Raw genomic sequence first — 19,165 nt, 5'->3', positions numbered from 1 at the left:
CTGGACAAGTCGCCTCTCGTCTCTGCAGCTTGGCTTCCTCCTCCGTGAACTCCGGGGACCCTTCCAGCGCCATCGCTGGGTGTCTCCTGAGTCACACTCTGTCCCCTTTCCCTGTCACCCTCCCGGTCCCAGGGGAACCGTGTGACTGCAGATGCAGACAGAAGCCTGCGGCAGCCCACAGGACGGGACCCAGCCAGGCTCGGCTCAGGGCTGGCCAAGCCTCGGGCAGGTGACAGAGCCTTGAACAGCCCCTAACGTAGGACTTCTGACCACTGACCACCAGGGACCCTGGAACAGAACTGGGGGGGCAAGTCCTCTGCCAAGACCACTGTGGGAAGAAGGTAAGAAGGGCCTGCTCAGAGGCCCCACGGCAGCCAATCTGCCTGTGTCCGGCCCCTCCTCTCCCCCTGCCCAGGACCCCACAGAGGCCCCCGGACCCCGTGCTCTCGGTCCCCAGGCCCAGCTCTGTTCTGGAGGAGCAGTCACCACGGGAGACGCTTGTTACATGTTGCCAGGCAACAGACGCTGCTGCCTGAAAACCTCACCCCCTCTGAGAGTCCGGAGGCAAGAGATGGCCAGGGGACAAAGGAGAGGGGCTGGACCCTGGAGTAGAGAAGGACAGAGCAGGACGAGAGCCGGCAGCTGCACCAGGTGCCAAAGCAGACAGATGCGGGGACCGACTCACTGAGACCAGGAGCCAGACAGCGCAGCAGACCTGGAGGACGGCGTCGGGTGACAGCCCTGGAGAGGCCTCCGGGTTTCGTCTTCTGTCAAATCCGCTGGAGATGAGGCCGTGACAATGACAATGGTGTGGTGACGATGCCTTGGGTAGACACCTACCTTCTTCTGGCGTCTGCTTGTACCTGATGCCTGAGTTTTATTAAGTGCCTCTAAAGCAGGGGCACGACTCGTGGGCTTTCCGGGAAACACGACTGTCCTCCGAAACCCAGGCCTCGGCGGCCAGCACAGTCAGCTCACCTGAGCCGCAGGCCATTTGCACGTTACCTAAGAGCCCTGGGCTCTGGGATCTCCCAGCACCACAGGGATCAGAGAGGGAAGGGTCTCCACAGAGTAGGGCCCAGGACAGCAGGATGCTCAGGTGGGCTGCCCCGAGAGCCACAGAAGCCCTGGAGCCGGCCCGGGAGTGGGGCAGGTGAAAGCGCCTCCGGCTCACACCGCTCCCAAAGCCTCTGCTGCCCCTTCCTATAGGGGGAACATGGTTCCCGCCCGCTCACTTCTTTTGCTGTGCACAGGAGAAGAGGCGGAGACTGGAAGGCAGTGAACCGTCAGAGTGCCCTCGATTTGGTAAAAGATGATGACCAGCCACCTGATTACTAGCTGGGCACCGTATCCACCTGATTAGTTTCTCCATCTGTGAAATGGAGCTAGTACTACAAAGGACTCCTCCGAGCATCGGCTGGGACGGTGCCCATTGGGAGTGATCTGAGACCCTGGCTCAGCCTCGTCCCACCTACGGCTCAGCACCGTTTGGCCTCAGGCAGGTCATCTCAGGGGACTTTATAAATAAATATAAATACATAGATAAATCTTAGGTTTGTTCTCTGAGATAATGAAAAGCCTCAAGACATATTCATTCCCTAAATGAAATCCATCATTTAAATTATAAACAAGAACAGGCCAAATTAAGAAGGCTGGCAACTAAGTACAAACAATTTTGTGTGTTAGATTTGACGAAATCGTTATGAAGCCGTTACCCAGTGAACTGTGCTCGCGCTGACTTCTCTGCGAGTTTGACAACACAGGTGTCTCCTGGGTTAATTTTGATATTTCTTTTCTCAGAAAAAGTACAGACTGTCACCAAGCCCCACCGAACCCCCGAAAACTGACACGTGGCCTCCAATGGGGCTGTTTCAACTGTACCCAATAACAGGAAACGGCTTCCCACTTAAAAAAAAAAAACCACTGTTTTTCTTTCGTAACAACTATCATTTTTTTTCCTAGAAACTGGAAAGCATGCTCTCAAAAAAAGAAAAAAAAATTGTAAAATGACCACACACCCCAAACGGAAGAAAAAACTCAACTAAATCCCTGGTTACGTTCTTTCTTCCTTCTCTTTTCCCCGACTCAGTCCCCCCTGCAGCCATACACAACTCTTCAATGTAACCAAGACCCCAGAGCCCTGCCGGCCACCAGGATCCCGGGGCGCGAGGCCTCACGGAGTCCCAGGTCTCATCTGTGAAGTGCTGCCCCGTCCTGCTGCTCAGTCGCTAAACTTCAAAACCCGCCTGGGAGGTGGGCAGGGCGGGCGCCTCCAACCTGCAGGACACCCAAACGGGGCCCAGGGAAGAAAGGAGCCGGGTCGGCCACAACAGCTACCTCATGGACAGAGGGTGAGGGACTTGTCAAGGTCACACCGTGGCTCACTGCCTAGCTGGGCCACAGGTGGGGCTTCTGACTCGGGCGCCACATTTCCCATTCTGTAAGCACTAAACCGACACACGGAGACGTCATGCTGATGTCACTACAACTGAACTGACTGGTTTTTATCGTGGGCTGACTGGGTTTAGCTGGTGGAGGGCCATGGACCCTAGCGGGAACAGAATGTATCCAGCAGTAGCATAATTGGAAGTCAGAAAAGCTGATTTTGTAATCTGGTGCAAAATGACAGAGATTTTGGTGCAGGGAGGTAACAGAGAAAAATGAATTTGAGAGACATTATAGAATAAGAATCATAAAGCTTGATACTCAATAGAGGGCTGGCACAGGTAGCCACGGGCACAAGGATGGCAAATAAAGTGAAAACTGTGGCCCAACTATCCATCTTCTCTTCTTTATTAGTAAGAACACCCAGAAATGAGCAATATAGTTAAAAATAATAGATTGCATTTTTCCCAGCCATGTGAATGACCTACAGATTTATAAATGGAAGTGATGCTATTACTTCCAGGAAATGTCCTTAAACAGAAAAACATCTACCTTCTTATGCTGGTGAGAAGTTAGATGGCTGGCTGGAGCTCCAGCAGCTTTTTTGAACTATGAGGAAGAAGCCATGTATCAAGAATGGTAGGACAACAAGGGGCTTGGTTGAAGTGTTTTTGTTTTTGTTTTTTTTTCTGCCAGAGATGGTGGCCTGAGTCCATGATGCCTTACCTGCTTTGAATAGCCCTTTTCTGTCTTCTTTTGCATGAGAAAGAAGTTTCGATTTTGTTTAAGCTGTTATTATTTTGGTTCCCTGTCTCCTACAGCCAAAACCTAATACTAACTGATACAAAGAAGACGAAAAAGAGAATCAGAGAGAGAGAATTCAGGTGCGAGGTGATGAGTGCAACCACAGGCTTGATACATGAAACGTCGGTACACGAGAACACGCATGTAGGAGTCTTAGCCTGGGACAGGACGGATCAAGGACCCTCTCTGCCACCGTCACCCCCTCAGTCACTTTTTCTCGTGCTCTTCCTGACACAACGGCCCCCTTTGTCCTTTGAGTAGCTTTCTTGCTTGCTTCCAATCTACCCACAAGGTGACCGAGTGATATTCTTAGGATTAACCAGGTTGTATGATTCTCCTATTTAAAACTCAAGGTCCCCCAGCTCCACCAGTTGCCACGGTCCCCAAGGTCCCCATTGTTGGCCTCCCGGCCCTGCAGCAGCTCAGTCCGAGGCCCACTCAGATGCTCCCCCCTTCTCTCCCCTTCCGGTGACCACACACCAAGCTCTGCGTCAGTGTGGGGACTCTGCACCACTGTCCCTTCCGCCTGGAAAACTCACCTCCTTGTCTACAAATGGCTCAATTCTTCTCCCTTAGCTCTGCCCTGAGACAGCAGGTCCTGGCTAAGCACGATCCCTCCCCAACTCCACTGCTTAAAAAAAATGAAGAATTTTACAATCATCTTTTCCTCTGCCACAGTAGACCTCCTGGGTTTGAAACCGCGAAAGGGTTTGTTTCCTTCCTGTTTGGAATCTCTGTCCCCTTACAGATCATAAGCTCCGTGAACAGGGAAATCACCAGTGCTTTATTCACTAAGGTATATTTAATTCCTAACGCGGTGCCATTAGTGTGTTATTATTATTATTATTATTATTATTATTGAACAAGCTGATCATGGCGGAACGTGGCGGCTCCCGGGGAGGCTGCTTGACATGGGAAGTACCGGTGCATTCTGCTGAGACTGACCACTCTGCCCGGGCCAGCAGGATGGGGAAATGGCAGAGGAGGGGAATGTCCAGCCCAAGCAAGCAGATCTGGGGGAGGAAAGAGGGGATGGGGACAATCAGGACGGGATGGGTCCAGAGATCCCCACACTCCTTGCGGGCAATTTCCATTTAAAGATCCACAAGAGCCTGATAAGCCATCGCAGAGAGCCATGGATCCCAGGCCAGCCCCGGCCCCACTGATAACACTGGGCACAGGACAGGAGCCTCCTGGCACTTGGAGTCCTGCCTGGTGCCCACATGGGTGCTCTGACCTATGCATGGCACCTATTCAGAGGTGGCCACAGGGGGTTGGGGTGCAGGTTGCTTTCTGCAGGGCTCAGGCGAAGCGAGGCCTTTGCAGGGGGGTTATAGAATAGTCAACCTACACAGAGATGTGCCCTGGGTCTCACTCCCCAAGTCCCAAGGTCTTGGAGACCTCGCCCTCCCTATGGGCAACTCTCAGGGAGAAGAACACTGGGAAAATGGGGACGATCTGACATTTGGGCATCAGGTGCAGTCTGGGGCCCCCACTGCCTGCGGACATTCATGATCAGGAGGAGGGAGGCAGGAGGGGGAGTCTGACCAGCTGACCAGTCCCACGAGAGACCCAGCTGGAGAGGAGAAGATTGAAAACTTGCCTCAGTCCTGGAGGACACACCGAGGTGCTCGCCTCGTGCTAACTGCTATGCCCAGGGCAAAGGGCTCTTGTTGAATTGCCCCATTTCCTGGCCATGGTCACCAGCTAGTAAGAGCCGACCCAAGCCCGCCAGGCTGTGTTGCTGGAACTTCTTTTGTGTGGACCCAGAAATCAGTGTTAGGACCCGGGACAGAAATCACACAGAGTTAAATCAAGACCAATATTAGCAAGATAGAAATCTCTGTCACAGCTGTCTGCAAGTGGATTAAGTTGTCTTTTAAAGCAACAAGAGCCCTGTGCCGGGAGGGGGGGGTGTTTAATAGGGGTCACGCGGCTCTGACGGCGTCAAGTGCATGTATAAAGGTCAACAGCAGAACCGGGGTTCCCGCCTGGTTTATCATGCAGTTGCTCTGGTGTGCTGGGCACTCCCCCTGGCTCAGCTGAAACATGCCTAACTTTTTCAGAAGGAGTTTTACTAACCAGGCTCTGTGCACCTCCGATGAGGGTGTCAGGGCCCACGGGGCCTGCGTCACATGCCTGGGCCTGGCCGATGAGCCTGCAGGGGCTTTGCTGGCAGGCAACTCCCAGGAGCCTCTGGGGAGAACAAATGACCGAGTGTGTCGGGGCAGTGGACTCCTCAGGGCCACCACTACCAAGAGACCAGGGAATGGTGGTCACCCCTAAACTCCTAGGCACAGAGTGGGCAAGCAGGCCCCCAGGCAGAGCAGAGTCACGGGTCCCCTCCTGGCCCGACTCTCGGGGGGGAGACCACGTCTCCTAACAGAGGCCGGGAATGGCTGGAGACGCAGGGCACCCGCAGGGGCAAGGCCACGGCCCACAGGGACGCAGGGTTCTGAGGGGTAGTCACGCACGGACATCCCCAAGCTGTGGCCTGGGGTGCCAGCCTTTGCTGTTAGGAGGGCCTGCTCCGCAGCGCAGGGCACAGTGGGGTCAGGGGGGGCGAACAAAGCAACCCCAAAGTCAAAAATGGAAAATCTGGCAGCAAATGGACTTCCTGTCCTGACTCGTTGCTCACAAATAGCCGTGGCCGCAGCCTTCAGGAACCGCTCCCTCTTCCTCACCTGCCCCTCCGCGACGCCCACCCTCGCAGGACTTTTGGCACAGTCTTCCCCTGGGGCGGGGGGGCGGGCACCCTCTCCACGGTCACCAGAGGGTGCACGCCAGGCCCCGTTGGTCTGAGGCGTCCATCCTAAGAAATGACCTCATCCTGGCCCACACACCAGCAGGCCGGCACTTCAGGGGGAGAGGTCAGAGGACCCTCCCTGGCTGGGTCCTCCTAAGGCCAAAGGAGCCACTCCCCAGCAGGAGAGAGCCGAGGGAGCCCAGGTTTCCCGTGACACAGGCTGGAGTCGTCTGGGAATTGATTCCGCTGGAAAAACGGAAGAAGTTCTCCATGCAACACGGGGTCCACTCTGCACCCACACTGTCCCAAACCTGGGGCTTCAGAGTGTGATTTTATGGAAAATGTCCTGTTTCCCCCACTTCCTGATTCTCCCAGGAGCTGTCATCCCTAATTACAATGCAATTTATGACTAAGTTATAAGTAACTAAATAAAAGGACGAAGAAACCAGACACAGACTGTTTCCATGTCTCGGGGTGGAACAGCACACCCTGGAGATGAGAAGGGAGAAGGAGATAACAGAGAGAGAGGCACTGGGCGGTGGAGGGCAGGGGTGAGGGCACAGAGCCTGTGCACGAGGTCAGAACGGAGTCCCACTAGGGCAGGAAGGAGGAGCAGCCACGAGCGATGGCCTACCCTTGCGGCCACTCAGGCTGCCCACCCACAGCGGGTGGGACTCTCCAAGGGCTTCCCTGCCCACCGGTCCCTGCCTGTTCACACTGCCAGGCGGGCCCGCACCCCTAAAGGAGGGAGTCTCTGCCCCCATCCCGCCCTGGGCCGCCTGGCAATAGCCTTGGCCGTGGGAGCCACCTGCGGACCCGCGGTGGCCAAGGAGGACAGCACGTTCTCACCTCCCAGCTCAGCTTCTGGAGACTGGGGCCAAGTCCCCAGGGACAGAGGAGTGTGGACTGCCGGGTCCCAGAGCCCCACAGCTGTCCCGCACAGCGGCTGAAGGGCCAAGGAAACTGCTCAGGTCACCCCTCACCTCAGAACCCCGATTGTCTGGCCGGTGGCTCTTCGTGCTCACATAAATGTCCTGCGGCCAGTGGGGAAGAGGACCAGCCCAGGCTGGAGTCCCCAACAGCCTGGTCCACGGAGGCCCCTCACAGCTAGATGGTAAGAGGAGCCCTTCAGAAGGCTGGGCTCTGAGGGAGAATGAAGGGGGAACTAAGACGTTCCATTTCACTTTCCAAACCCTGTTGCTACAAAATGTGACTTCTTGTGATAAACGAAAAGAGGCTTTGTTAAGGGTGAACATTAATCCCAGCAGTTCAAGAGGCTGAGGCACGAGGATCGTGAGTTCAAAGCCAGCCTCAGCAACTTAGAAGGCCCTAAGAAACTCAGGAGACCCTGTCCCTAAATAAAATACAAAAAAAAGGCTGGGGATGTGGCTCAGTGGTCGAGTGCCCCTGAGTTCAATCCTCAGTACCCTGCCCCATGCAAATTATGTATGCCTATGCATTCTCATGGTAGGAAATACAATAAATGTAATGAAAAATGTACACATAACATCACACAAAGAAAACAACTTGACGTTTTTATGTATTTCTCAAGCATTTCTATGCATATTATATATATATATATATTTTACATTTGGGGACTTTTTTTATATCTTGATTTTTATTTATTTATTTTTATGTGGTGCTGGGGATCCAACCCAGTGCCTCACACTTTCAAGGCAAGCACTCTACCACTGAGCCACAACCACAGGCTCATTTGATGACATTTTATATAACACTATTTTGTGTGCTCCTTTTTCAAATATTGCATTGTGACTTTTTCCCCATCTCATAGTCTTGGAAAGGTTGACTTTTGGTGGGAGTACTAGGGCTTGAACCCAGGGGTGCTCTATCACTGAGCCACATCCCCTGCATTTCTGAGATAGGGTCTCATCAACCTGCCGAGGCTGGTCTTGAACTTGCTCTTCTCCTGTCTCAGCCTCCCCAGTCCCTGGGATCACAGGTGTGTGCCATCATATGAGGAAGGTGACAGAAGGTTGATTTTTTGAATCATTGCCTAACAACCCACTGTGTGGATGCGGTGTAACATTTAATAATTTAAATCCTAGACATTCACTTAGTTTCTGATTCACTGCTGTCATAAAGGTGAAGCCATGGTGAAGAATCAGGATGTGAACTGGTTTTTTCGTTAAAGCAGCTTCCTGGAAGGATTAGTGGATTAAAGTGGTGACCTTGCAAAGGCGCCTGTGACAAACTGTGGTGCTCCGGAAAGATGGTGCCCATTTCCTTCTGGCTTTCCACCCCCACTACCAACAGGAAGAACTTTCCCCAGCACTGAGTTGTATCTGTCTAGACTTTTGTCAGTTTTGGAGGAGAACAAGCAATCTTGCAGCGGGCTCCATACACGTCGTGTGTTTCACTTATTGGCTTCTGTGTCTCTTCCTCTGTGTCTTTTTTTTGTTGGGTTTTAAGTGGGAAAGTGAATTCTGATTGGCTTCCGACGCTGCCAGACGCTATTTACCTCTTGTCACGTTTGCCACAAATAGTTTTCCTAGGTAACATTTTCTTTGCAAATAATTTTTTTTTTGGAGGACAGAAAGCTAAAATTGTACGTATGATGTAATCAAATACAGTGTTTTTTTTTTTTTTCCTTTCATCTTTCTTCTCTTCTGAGATTTTATGCCTAACGGTTCTTTTCTCATTCCAGGATTGATTAAATATTCACTTTGATTTCTGGATCCTGTTCATGGTTTCTCTTACATCTGACTCAGTCCACCTGGAATTTATTTCGGTGACTAATGAGAGGTGGGATTCTGATTTGGTTTTTCCTTCCAAGTTTCCAGTTTCCCTATTAACAGTTATTGAATAATCTATTGCTTCCCGATTGGTTTTCTCTCTCTTATGCGGGGTTCCTACACACTAGGTTTATCTCAGGGTCATCCATTGGATTTCACTGATCTGTCATTCCTCATTTCTCATTGTCACCAGAGGGACAAAATTATTCTTCTTTTCCATTTATTTATGTGTTCTAAGTAGTTATACATGACATTAGTATGCTTTTTAACACCTCATACATAAATGAAGTGCAACTTCTCCTTCTTCTGGTTGTACGGGATGCAGAATCACCCGGGCTGTGTGATCATGTATGTATGTAGGGTCATGATGTCCAGTTCATTCCACTGACTTCCCACCTCCATACCCACAAAATTATTCTCAGTTTTATGATACATTTTAATATCTAGAAGAGAAAGGTCCTCAATCTTCTCCTCTTTTCAAAGAGTTAAGCTATTCTTGTTTATTAAAGCATTCTCTGAATCAGCATTCTCCTTTTAAATTTTCTATTTTTCTTTGTGTTTCTAACATAACATTTGACTACATTTAATTACAAATTGGTATCTTTCGGATTTATACATTGAGTCTAAATGAATTTTTTTTCAGTGCTGGGATCAAACCCATGTACTAGGCAAGTGCTCTGTCTCTGAGCTATACCCCTAGCCTATATGTTCTTTCTGTTTTAAAAATTCATTTTTTTCTGATTTTCTCTTTGTTATAAATTTAATCTGCTCTCCTGAGAATTGGAGTTTTTTGTTGTTGTTGTTAGTCTAATGAATATAATTTCTTTTCCTTCTTTATTTTTTTTAAAGAATGAAAAACTTTTTCAAAATCGGTGTAGAACTTTGGTCACAACATAAGTTTTGATACATAAGATGACCATTGTGGTAATTTTCTAAATAGTCTTTAGTGGTAGTTTTGAGTGATTTGCTGACGGGGTTGTAACTGAGGAGATTGTTTCAAAAACCTCCCCATATGTTTCCTTTTAATTAAAGTTTATGGAGTGTAGTCAGAGAATATGGCCTGAGCAATTTTTCTAATGTTTTGAAATGTGTTGCCAAGAAGTTGATTGATTTTTATAAATGCTTAAAAAGAGATACATTATGTGTGTATGGGCTTCAAAGTTCAAGATTTCTAATTAATTAAGACATTTAGTAATTCAGATTCTCAATATCTTCTTTTTGCATAAAAGTTCAATCTTATTGCACATAATACTTTCATCCCTATTAAGTGTTTCCTTTCCATCAGTTAATGATTTCTGCTTTGAATTACACTTGGTTTTAAGTGAGGTTTTTTTACTCGATTGCCCTGTGATTTGCATTTATATAACAAATAATCTTTGCCTTTCATTTTTTTTCTAGATTTGAGGTATCTCTTTTATAAATAGTGTAAAAATACATTTATTTTTAAATCCCATTTAAGTAAGAGACTTTTTTTCTTTTTTCTTTTTGGTATTAGGGATTGAACCCAGGGGCACTGAACCACCAAGACACATTCCCCAGCCCTTTTTATGTTTTATTGAGACAGAATCTTGCCAGGTTCCTTAGGGCCTGGGTAAATTGCTGAGGCTGGCTTTGAACTTGGGATCCTCCTGCCTCGGCCCCCTGAACTGCTGGGATGGAGGTGTATGCCACTCCTGCCCAGACCTTGCCTTTAATTGAGGAAGTAAACTCATTTATGTTGATTGCTATGTATCTTTCCTTCCTTCCTTTCTTTCTGTACTGGGATTGAACCCAGGGTGCTCTCCCACTGAGGAGCTACATTCCCAGCCCTTTGTATGTTTTGTAATTTTGAGACTAGATTTTGCCAAGGGGCCCAGGCTGATTTCCCTCCTGCTTCTTTATTTTTTCTGTCTTAGCTTTGTGGGCTCGAATGTTGTTTGGAAGGGGCATGTTCAGGAGACCAGAAAAAGTGGGGCTCCGGAGCAGGGTGTCAGGACCTCAGCTCTGCTGCGCCCTGGCTCTGCGACCTGCTGCACACAGTAGGTGCTCTGGGTCTCCACTTCCTCAGGTGTGGAGGGAGACAGAACAGCCCTCCCACCTCACGAAGCTGGGTCACAGGTCTCTTGAAATAATACATGGCTGAGGCGACGGTTATCTTCATTGTTATTCCTTTAAAACTCAACCTTTCCTTTAGGCTTAAACAGTGATTCCCATGATATTTCTCTAATTATTAAATATGAGTGATAGGGACTTAAAACATTTTCCTCTACCACATAAGACGGTGAATTCAGCAGCCGTGTACTAATCCCTTCTAGCCCTCTCCTCTCAAAATTTTAATCTGAGGATTTCTAACCCTCTAATTACTACTGAATGATTGTTTTTACTTCATGCATCCGCTCTTTCCGGAATCCTTTTCTTTGACATTAGAATCTGCTTTGGCGAACATGCACAAGTTAGTCTTCGCCTCATTTTTTCCTGGTTTCTGTGCTGTTCACCTATCTTTCTTTCACGCCATTCCATCACGATCGTCACTGTGGTCCTCCCTTGGTCAACCAGTCTTCAGGTTCCCCTCTCAGGTGTAGACTGTTCTCCTTCCGAGCCCACGAAACTCTAAGAAGGACTTCTGGTCTTCTTTCATTGCTTCCCATGACAGGGTGTGTCCACATCCTGAGGCCTCGTGGAGGTCTGTGAATGCCTCCTGGGATTGGGAGCTCCTGAGGAAAAGTCAGTTCTGGGCTGCCCGAGCGCCTCTAAAACCGTCAGCCTTATGATTTAAGAACTTTTCCAGAAAAAGAACATATCAGGATGTGGGCAGGGATGGTTCCTCTCTGTCCTTCCCACTGGAAAGCTGGGAACCTTTCTGATCTGCCTGTTCTCATCTACCATCCTGCACATCCCTCCCCTGGGCCAATCCTGGAAAAGTTTTCTTTGTGTATATCTTTGATTATGCTTTTATTCAAATCGTTCTGGTTTTATCCTCTGAAACAACTCTAGTGTTGTCCTTGACCTAGACGTGTAACCTCAACTCTGTTCTGTCCACCCTTCCTCTCATCTCCTCTGCTTCCTGAGAGAACTTTAGGTCTGTCCTCCACATTCCACATTACTTTTTAAAAAATTCAGCGTCATTGATGTGAATTTCCTTTTTTTTTGTAAAAACAATGTAGGTCTGCTTATGGGAGCCAGGTACATTTTCATGTCCTCTCTCTGCACTCTTCTTCCTCATCACAGAGACTGGATTTTCTTGTACTGTTAGGAAACCTCCAAATCTTCTCCTGTTACTTTTGGTTTATCATAATTAAACATCCTTCCACGTCTTCAAGATTATTTTCCTCTTCCTTAATGCTGCAGAGGATCCTGTCTGTTCCCCCGTGTCTGTGAGTGTCCTCCCCAGACCCAGTGCTGGCACAGATGGCCTTGCCTGTCCCCTGCCCTACTTGAGTCTGACTTTTCCTTTCCCCCACTAGAGGGCAGGATTCCTGGTCTAGCGGCTTCGTCCAATGTAGTGAATACTTTCTTATCCTCCCCAACTAGATCTCTGATGCCTTGAACCAGAGGTTTGCAAACTTTCACAACCATGGACTCCTACTGGTAAAAAAAAATTCTGAGCTTGCATCATCCCCCATTATACATAGATCATAAAAGGCACACGTGTCACTCTTGCCTATATATTAAATACTAACCAAGCTTAATTTTTTTTAGATAAAATAACTGTGACTAGAGGTTCTGATCGTTTCTTCCCATGGATACTTGCACGAGCTGCACATTCAAGGTTCATCCTCACCAAAGGGGCCCATGAGAACCACAGTCCTCGGTCCTGCTGTGCTGAGGCTCTTCTCAGCCCTGCTCAGTTTGTGGGCTCGACTCGGGGGTTTCCATCCACCCCGTCAACGTACTCCATCCTGGAGACGATCTCTGAAGTCCCCTGTCAGAGGTGGCCGGAGGTTACGGGAGGACGGGGGCAGGAGGAAGCCCGGTGTCCTTGCTCTCCGCTGCTGGTGGGTGTCTGCAGCAGGGACAGAGGGGGCTGGAGGGAGAAAGCCCCTTTTTATCCTCCCTGGGATGGGAGAGGTGGCTCCGTGGGCATGAGATGAAGAACGCGCTGTTATTCTCCATCTCTAGAGTCCAGGGCTCCAGAATCAAATTCCTCATTCAAATGCCAATATGCGGGGGCGGGGTATGTGAAAATTCCCACCATTACACCCCCAAACCTGCTGACCGCCCGGAAGGCCCAAGACACGGAGGCAGCCTGTGGGCGGATCCTGGAGCTGCAAGAGAGAAGGGTCCAGAGGGATGGAAGGCTGGGAGGTCATTTACAAAGCACAGCTCGGCCCACGTTATCAGGGTGGTGGGGGCCTGCTGCCCCTCCAAGGACAGAGACACAGGGGTGAGTGGCAGGTCGTGGTTCAGGGCACGCAGGGAAGCCGGCTTCCCCGACCCGCGGCATTGCACTGGGACCTGGGCCTCCGCTGGTCTCTCCCCTTGCAAGGCTGCCTGGCATTTGACAGTGTTTAATGAGGAGGTTCCTCTGGCAGCCCTGGGAGGCCTGTGGGAGGTGGGCACGCAGCCAGGAGAATCCCAGAGACTGCCGGGTGTGCAGCCGCCGGCCTCGGAACCGGTGATGTAATGCTCACTGGGTCCCGGCAAAACAAGCCCCATGTTGTCACTGCCCCCTGGCAACCAGGCGCCACCCTCCCGACAGGGTGGCTGTTCCACACAAGGCGACCTCCCCTCCCTCCCTCCCTGCCAGGAGGAGATGGGAAAACCTTTATTGTCACATAAAAGCCAATCCAAGATATGAGAGATGTCTTTTAAAAATGCATCTTGCTGAAGAGGGATTTCCATAGCAACTTCAGATGCGTGTGTACACAACTAGAGATGAGTCCAGGCTGGCGAGGGACACCTGGGATGTGTGCAAGTCCTGCTCGGGGCATCAGCAGCCATGGGTTTTGCTAGAAGCTGTCATCCTGCTCTGTGACCCAGGGCAAGTCACTCACCCTCTCTGGTGTCAACAGTGATAGGTTCATAATCACATCAAGCCAGGAGAGATCAAGGTCCTCTCATCCATACCCCCCCCAACACACCCCAGTTTGACGCTTCAGTCCCTCAAAGCATCCCACGCTCCCAGTTTCTGTCCAGTCTCTGGTTGAATAACTCCTGCCTCAAGGTCTCTGCCAGTCTTACTTATTATCTGACTTTGGGAAAGACAAGGATCATTCAAACTTGGTTCTAAAAGAAATCGGTTGGTCTTTGTAAGAGAAGAGCTTTGCCTAACTGGGGAATGTATGCACTCACTCATGTGTGCGTTCCCCACATCAGGTTCCTGGGGAAGTCCTTGAGATGCTGAGGTTTGGGGATGGGAGGTTTATTGGAACCGCTCACAGGGGCCTGGAGGAAGCAGGAGGAGCAGAGTCCTCCAGTCTCCTCTCAGGGACCCCAGATTTATCCTGCGAAGCACTGCCCTGATAAGCTCAGAGACACCCGTTACCCCTGACCAAGGACTTGACCTGGAGCCAAGCAGTTGCCTTCAGCCTGGGCAGCCCTGGGAGGAGCAAGGCAGAGCCAACCCGACCCAGCTGGGAGTGAGGCCGGGTCCTGGGGGAGCCCCACGTGTCCACTACTCACAGTGTGCTTGAATTGCAATGAGGCCAGCCCTGGAGACCGAGGGACACCGAGCGGACATCAGAGGCAGGCAAGGCAGGGGGACTGGGGTTCAAGTGTCAGTTTCAATGGCCCTGAGAGTCGCACACTAAGAGAACTGGTAGAAGAGCCAAAGCCACGGTCCCCTCGTTAAGTGCAGGATCCAGTGGGCTGACGAGGCGTGAAGCTCAGGGCCATGGGAGTCAGTCACACCAGGCTTCCCACTTCCTGGCTCTGTGACCCTGGCCAGTTATTTTACATCAGCAGACTCCAAAATGGGGACATCAAGGTCCTTCTGCCATCAGGTGTTGTGAGGACAAGTGGAGGGGCAGATGAAGCATCTGACATAGAGGTAGAACAGGGTAAAGCAGGAGCAATGACAATGTCCTCCCCTCCCATGTACACAGCCAAGTAGAAGACTTTTTGGCCAAATGGTTTTTCCACAAGAGAAGGGAAGACTTTATAAATTCGGATTAGTTCTTCGAGAGTTTTATTTTTTCTCCCATACTGGGGATTGAACTCAGGAGTGCTGTTCTACGAGGCTACATTCTTGGCCCTTTTTATTTTGAGACAGGATCTCACCAAGTTGCAGAGGCTGGCCTCAAGCTTTCGATCCTCCTGCCTCAGCCTTCCCAAGTTGCTGGGATTATAGGCGTGTGCCACTGTGCCAGGCTTTTGTTCTTTGCTTCTCCGTGCTTTTGCCTTGGTCCTGGGGTGGGGCTGGTGAGTCATGTTTGCAGAGAGAGGCCGGGGTGTTGGGGAGGCCCAGGCTCAACTCACCCTGAGTTTGGAAACTATGAAGGGCCATTCACTATCAAGGAAAATGCAACAGAGTGTTTTGCAAACATGCTTTGAAACATGTTTACTTTCCAGTAAAAAAAAGAAAAAAAAAGTGACAGTTTCAATAAACAATGAAACTCATTTGTTGCATGTTCAAGCTCTTGGCTTATCTGAAATACATGCCAAGCCGAGATTGGGAAACACCGAAGACTTCAAACACCTTAAAGGGCTCCACTAATTCAGTTATGAGTGCTGTAGAAAACTTGACTTCCATCAACTAGAAAGGAAAACAGGACGCGTACAGGCCACTGTATGGCGTGGGTCTGTTCTAATTATAAATAACAGCCACGAAATTCCCAAGAGTTATGCAGGAACCTACGCAATTCCTATTAATAATTTTTACTACCACTGTATGACAATACACAGCTCATATACATCACCTAGTGTGACTCTAATAATAAGTCCTGCAAAGCGGGCACTATTGTCTCTGCTCACAGTTGAGAATGTTGAAGCCCAGAAAGGTAAGTCTCTCCACTACAGGAAGAGTGTCAGCAGAACGTGGAGCCCACTGGGAGCACGTGTTGAGACTTCAGTTCCCACGCAAGGACAGGGGTCTGAATATCTGGTATCCTGTGGCCCTGGGCTCTATCTGTGAGAAAGTTCTCACTTCACTGGTTTTCAGAGACTAAACCTGCCACCCTTAAAGAGACCGGTCTGCTCAGCAGAATATCCTCTCCATTTGACTATGTCTCACTGGCCAAAAAAAAAATCTGAAAGAAATCTACAAACAGAACATCTCAAAATAGGTGGGAAATGGGGTTCAAAGCACCCACGTGAGATACAGTAAGGCTAACTCTTCTCCACACTTCTTTGCCTTGTTTTATCTCGGCTAGGTTCCCCGTGCAGAGGTGATTTGACGATAAAATTGTAAAACATTGATGAATGGAGGAAGACTACCAGGATTTGTGTAAACTACAGAAGATGCTTTCTGACATGACATTTTTTTTCTCCTGTGAACATATCTTTATTCTATTTCAATTTATCCTCACTTTCAAATGAGAAAACTGAAGCTCAGAGAGGTTAAGTAACTTGACCTTTGTCTCACAGCAACTTAGGGGCAGAGTCCAAGTTTCTAATCAAGGTTTGGACTCCATATGTGCAATCAGATTAAAAAGAATATCCAGGACCAGCTTGAAAGGGAGAGAAGTCACAGAGGTCAGCCTGAAGGTGGTGGCAAAAGGAGGGAGCAACGGTCCTAACCTTGAGGTCTGATGGTGGCTATTCTGGGGAACTGGCATGATGTTGCAGAGCCTGGGATCTCCGTGAGGCCACATCCCCCTTCTCTCCCATCTGCCACTTCTCTGAATCACGGCCCAATCTATCCCATCAGTGAAGTGCTTCTCAACCTTTAAGGTGCCCGCCAAGCTGGCCCCACCTCAGCAGCTCTGGGGGAAGGCAGGGTTCTGCCTTGTAACAGATGACCTGATGCTGACCCTGCAGAGCAGGGACCAACCCTTGGGGAGCTAGCGGGGTTGGGCGATGCAGAGGGTTTTAGGCCGATGCTGTTGAGAACCAGCTCAGAGGCTGCATTCCTACGGTGGGCATCATTAAAGAGACACAAAGGTGGCCAAGTGTGGGACCCAGTACGGGTTAACAATGTGACCAGAAGGTCTTGACACATTGGTGTACCCAGGGAGTGGGAGTCAGGAGTCTCCTGTGTCCCCGCCTTACCTTGGTGCCTGGGCTTCGGTATCCAGCGCAGGAAGGCCAGCTGCGCCCCCTGGGCCCACCGGCTCCCTGGAGGGGCTGGGCAGTCCTCCTCCGAGCACACCCTGGGCCTCCCGCTCCTCCTCCCTTACCTGGCGGCTCTGCTCAGGGCCCCGTGGGGAGGACAGGACGCTGGGAGTACCTTTCGCAGACTCGCACGGTCCAGGCGGCGATGATCCACAGGGAGATGCTGAAGACGAGCAGCACGGTGCCGGGGCAGATGGTCATGAGCGTCTTCATGACGAAGCGCGTGTTGAAGTTGATCTTGTTGAGCGCCCCGATGCTGCGGGAGGAGGCGTCCGTGAAGAGCTTGCTGTGCAGCAGCATGACGCGCGCGATCAGGTAGAGGCGCAGGAACATGGGGATGGACAGGATGATGTCCACGTCGGCCTCGGCCCGCGACGGCGTGTAGGAGAAGGCCAGGCGCGCCGTCCAGAAGAACTTGTACTCGCCGGGGATGGGGTGGATGGCGCACACCAGCATCTCCAGGCTGATGTAGAGGATGCGCTCGTAGGTCATGGCTATGCGCCAGTCGTCCGCGCCGTTGTCGATCACGAAGAGCTGCGGGAGCACACAGGGTTAGTTGGCGGGGCCAGCACTGGGCGCCACAGCAGGGCTCAGGGGGCGGGCGGCTGCCGGCACGGGTCAGCCGGCACCTCGGCACCTCGGGCCTCCGACAGGGGCCTAGCTTTCCTCCTCCGGAAACGGTTTCCTGGGATGTTGGGATTTCCTAGGGGTGGAGCTCCGTAGTGAAGTGCCTTCCTAACATGTCTGAGGTCCGTCCCCTGCACCACGAAAGAACAAAGCCGGAGAGTCCTTCATTCACAACAAGGAAACCCCAGGCGCTGGGTAAGGGCTTGGTGGTAGGTAGGGCGCCTGCCTGGCATCCCTGAGGCCCTGGGCCTGACCCGCGGCACCAAGAAGGGGGGAATTCCCCAAGTGTTAAGTGTCATTTGAAGGCAGATGTGAGGACTGTGGCTGGGGGGGGGGGCTTCCTGCGCATCCTGCCCACCCCCCCCCAGGGAGCGGGGCTGGAGGTTGGGCTGATCATGGGTGACCAGTGACTTATTCAGTTCCACCTGCGCAATGAGATCTCCATAAAAACCAAAGGACAGGTCCGGAGAGCCTCCTATTGCAAACCCATGGAAGTAGCTGGAAGATGGCCCCCCTAGAAAGGCCTGGAGCTCTGGGCCCTTCCCCCATGCAGCGCCCTCTGGATCTCTTCCCTCTGACTCTTCACCTGCGATATACTCTGTCATAAACCAGCAACTGTGTCCTCTGAGCTCTGTAAATTTCTCTAGCAAATTCATCAAATCTAAGGAGGAGACCATGGGAGCCCTGGTTTAGAGCGGATTGGTCAGAACCACAAGGGGGGCTCTGAAGTGGGGGTGGTATGGCAGGACTGGGCCCTTAGCCTGTGCCGTGTAATGCTAACTTCAGGTAGGTACTGTTCAAACTGAGCTGAACCCCAGGTCACCCAAGGGTGTCCGCGGGAGAATTGCTTGCTGTCTGGACAAGAACTCCACCAATGGGGTGAGCAGAGTGTTCTGTGTTGCGGGAGGGAATTGGGAGGAGAGAACAGTTGGGTAGGTTTGGGCTATACACTTCTAAGGTCCCTTCCAGTCTGAAGGTGCCAGACCCCCAAACTGGCCACTCCGTGACAAGGAGCAAGAACAGCTCTTGACTATGAAAAACACATCCCACCAGGCCCAGAGCTTGGAGGAGGCTGCAGAGATGAAAATTGAAGTTTCCTGCATGAGTGAACTCACAAGGGCCGGCACAGAGTCCTGCTCCCCGCTCAGAGCAGGGACCCGCGAGTGTCTGCTGGCAGTGCTGTGCTCCGGGTGTGCCATGAAGCGTTCCTGGCATGGGCTTTGGAGAGGGCTGCCTGATCTTAGCACTAATGTGCTCTGTGATCTTGTGTAAGTCACCGAACTTCTCTGTGCCTCACCAAATTAAGTTACTGTCCATGTGAGTATGTCACACTGAGTCCCACTGTCATGTATAACTATAACGCACAGTAAATTTAAAAAAGATAATATTGGGGCAGGGCTGGCGAAAGAAGTCTGATTTAGTCTGGAAATACAGGCTCCCCTCAGGGGGAGTCAGTGAGACAGAGGGAGGTGGGGGTGGGGGATTGGCCAAAGACTGAGCTAAGCCTCCCTTCACTCTGCCCAGGGGCATTAGGGACAAGAGGCTCTTCACTCTGTCCATCCCATTGCTCCTTCAAGGGTCTGGGCGCAAGGAAGCTTCTGCTACATTTGTTTGCTTTGTAACCAGGGATTGAACCCAGGGGCTTAACCACTGAGCCACA

The 19,165-nt window shown here is 50.8% G+C and overlaps 1 protein-coding gene across 1 annotated transcript in view; it reads right to left on the bottom strand.

The window, feature by feature from the left end:
* The window catches only part of Kcnn3 (potassium calcium-activated channel subfamily N member 3), a 151,165-nt gene that overhangs the window by 36,370 nt on the left and 95,630 nt on the right, over positions 1 to 19,165 (bottom strand). The window contains exon 3 of the mRNA XM_046421881.2: positions 16,994 to 17,412. Coding sequence (XP_046277837.1) covers positions 16,994 to 17,412 — 419 coding nt within the window. The remainder of the gene's footprint in view (positions 1 to 16,993; positions 17,413 to 19,165) is intronic.

Source organism: Marmota monax, unplaced genomic scaffold (assembly GCF_021218885.2).
Source record: "Marmota monax isolate L192 unplaced genomic scaffold, Marmota_monax_Labrador192_F-V1.1 WCK01_AAM20220418_F8-fsc00108, whole genome shotgun sequence".
Lineage (NCBI taxonomy): Eukaryota > Metazoa > Chordata > Mammalia > Rodentia > Sciuridae > Marmota > Marmota monax.
The sequence above is the reverse complement of the archived record's forward strand: the minus strand, read 5'-3'. Positions and strand labels throughout refer to the sequence as shown.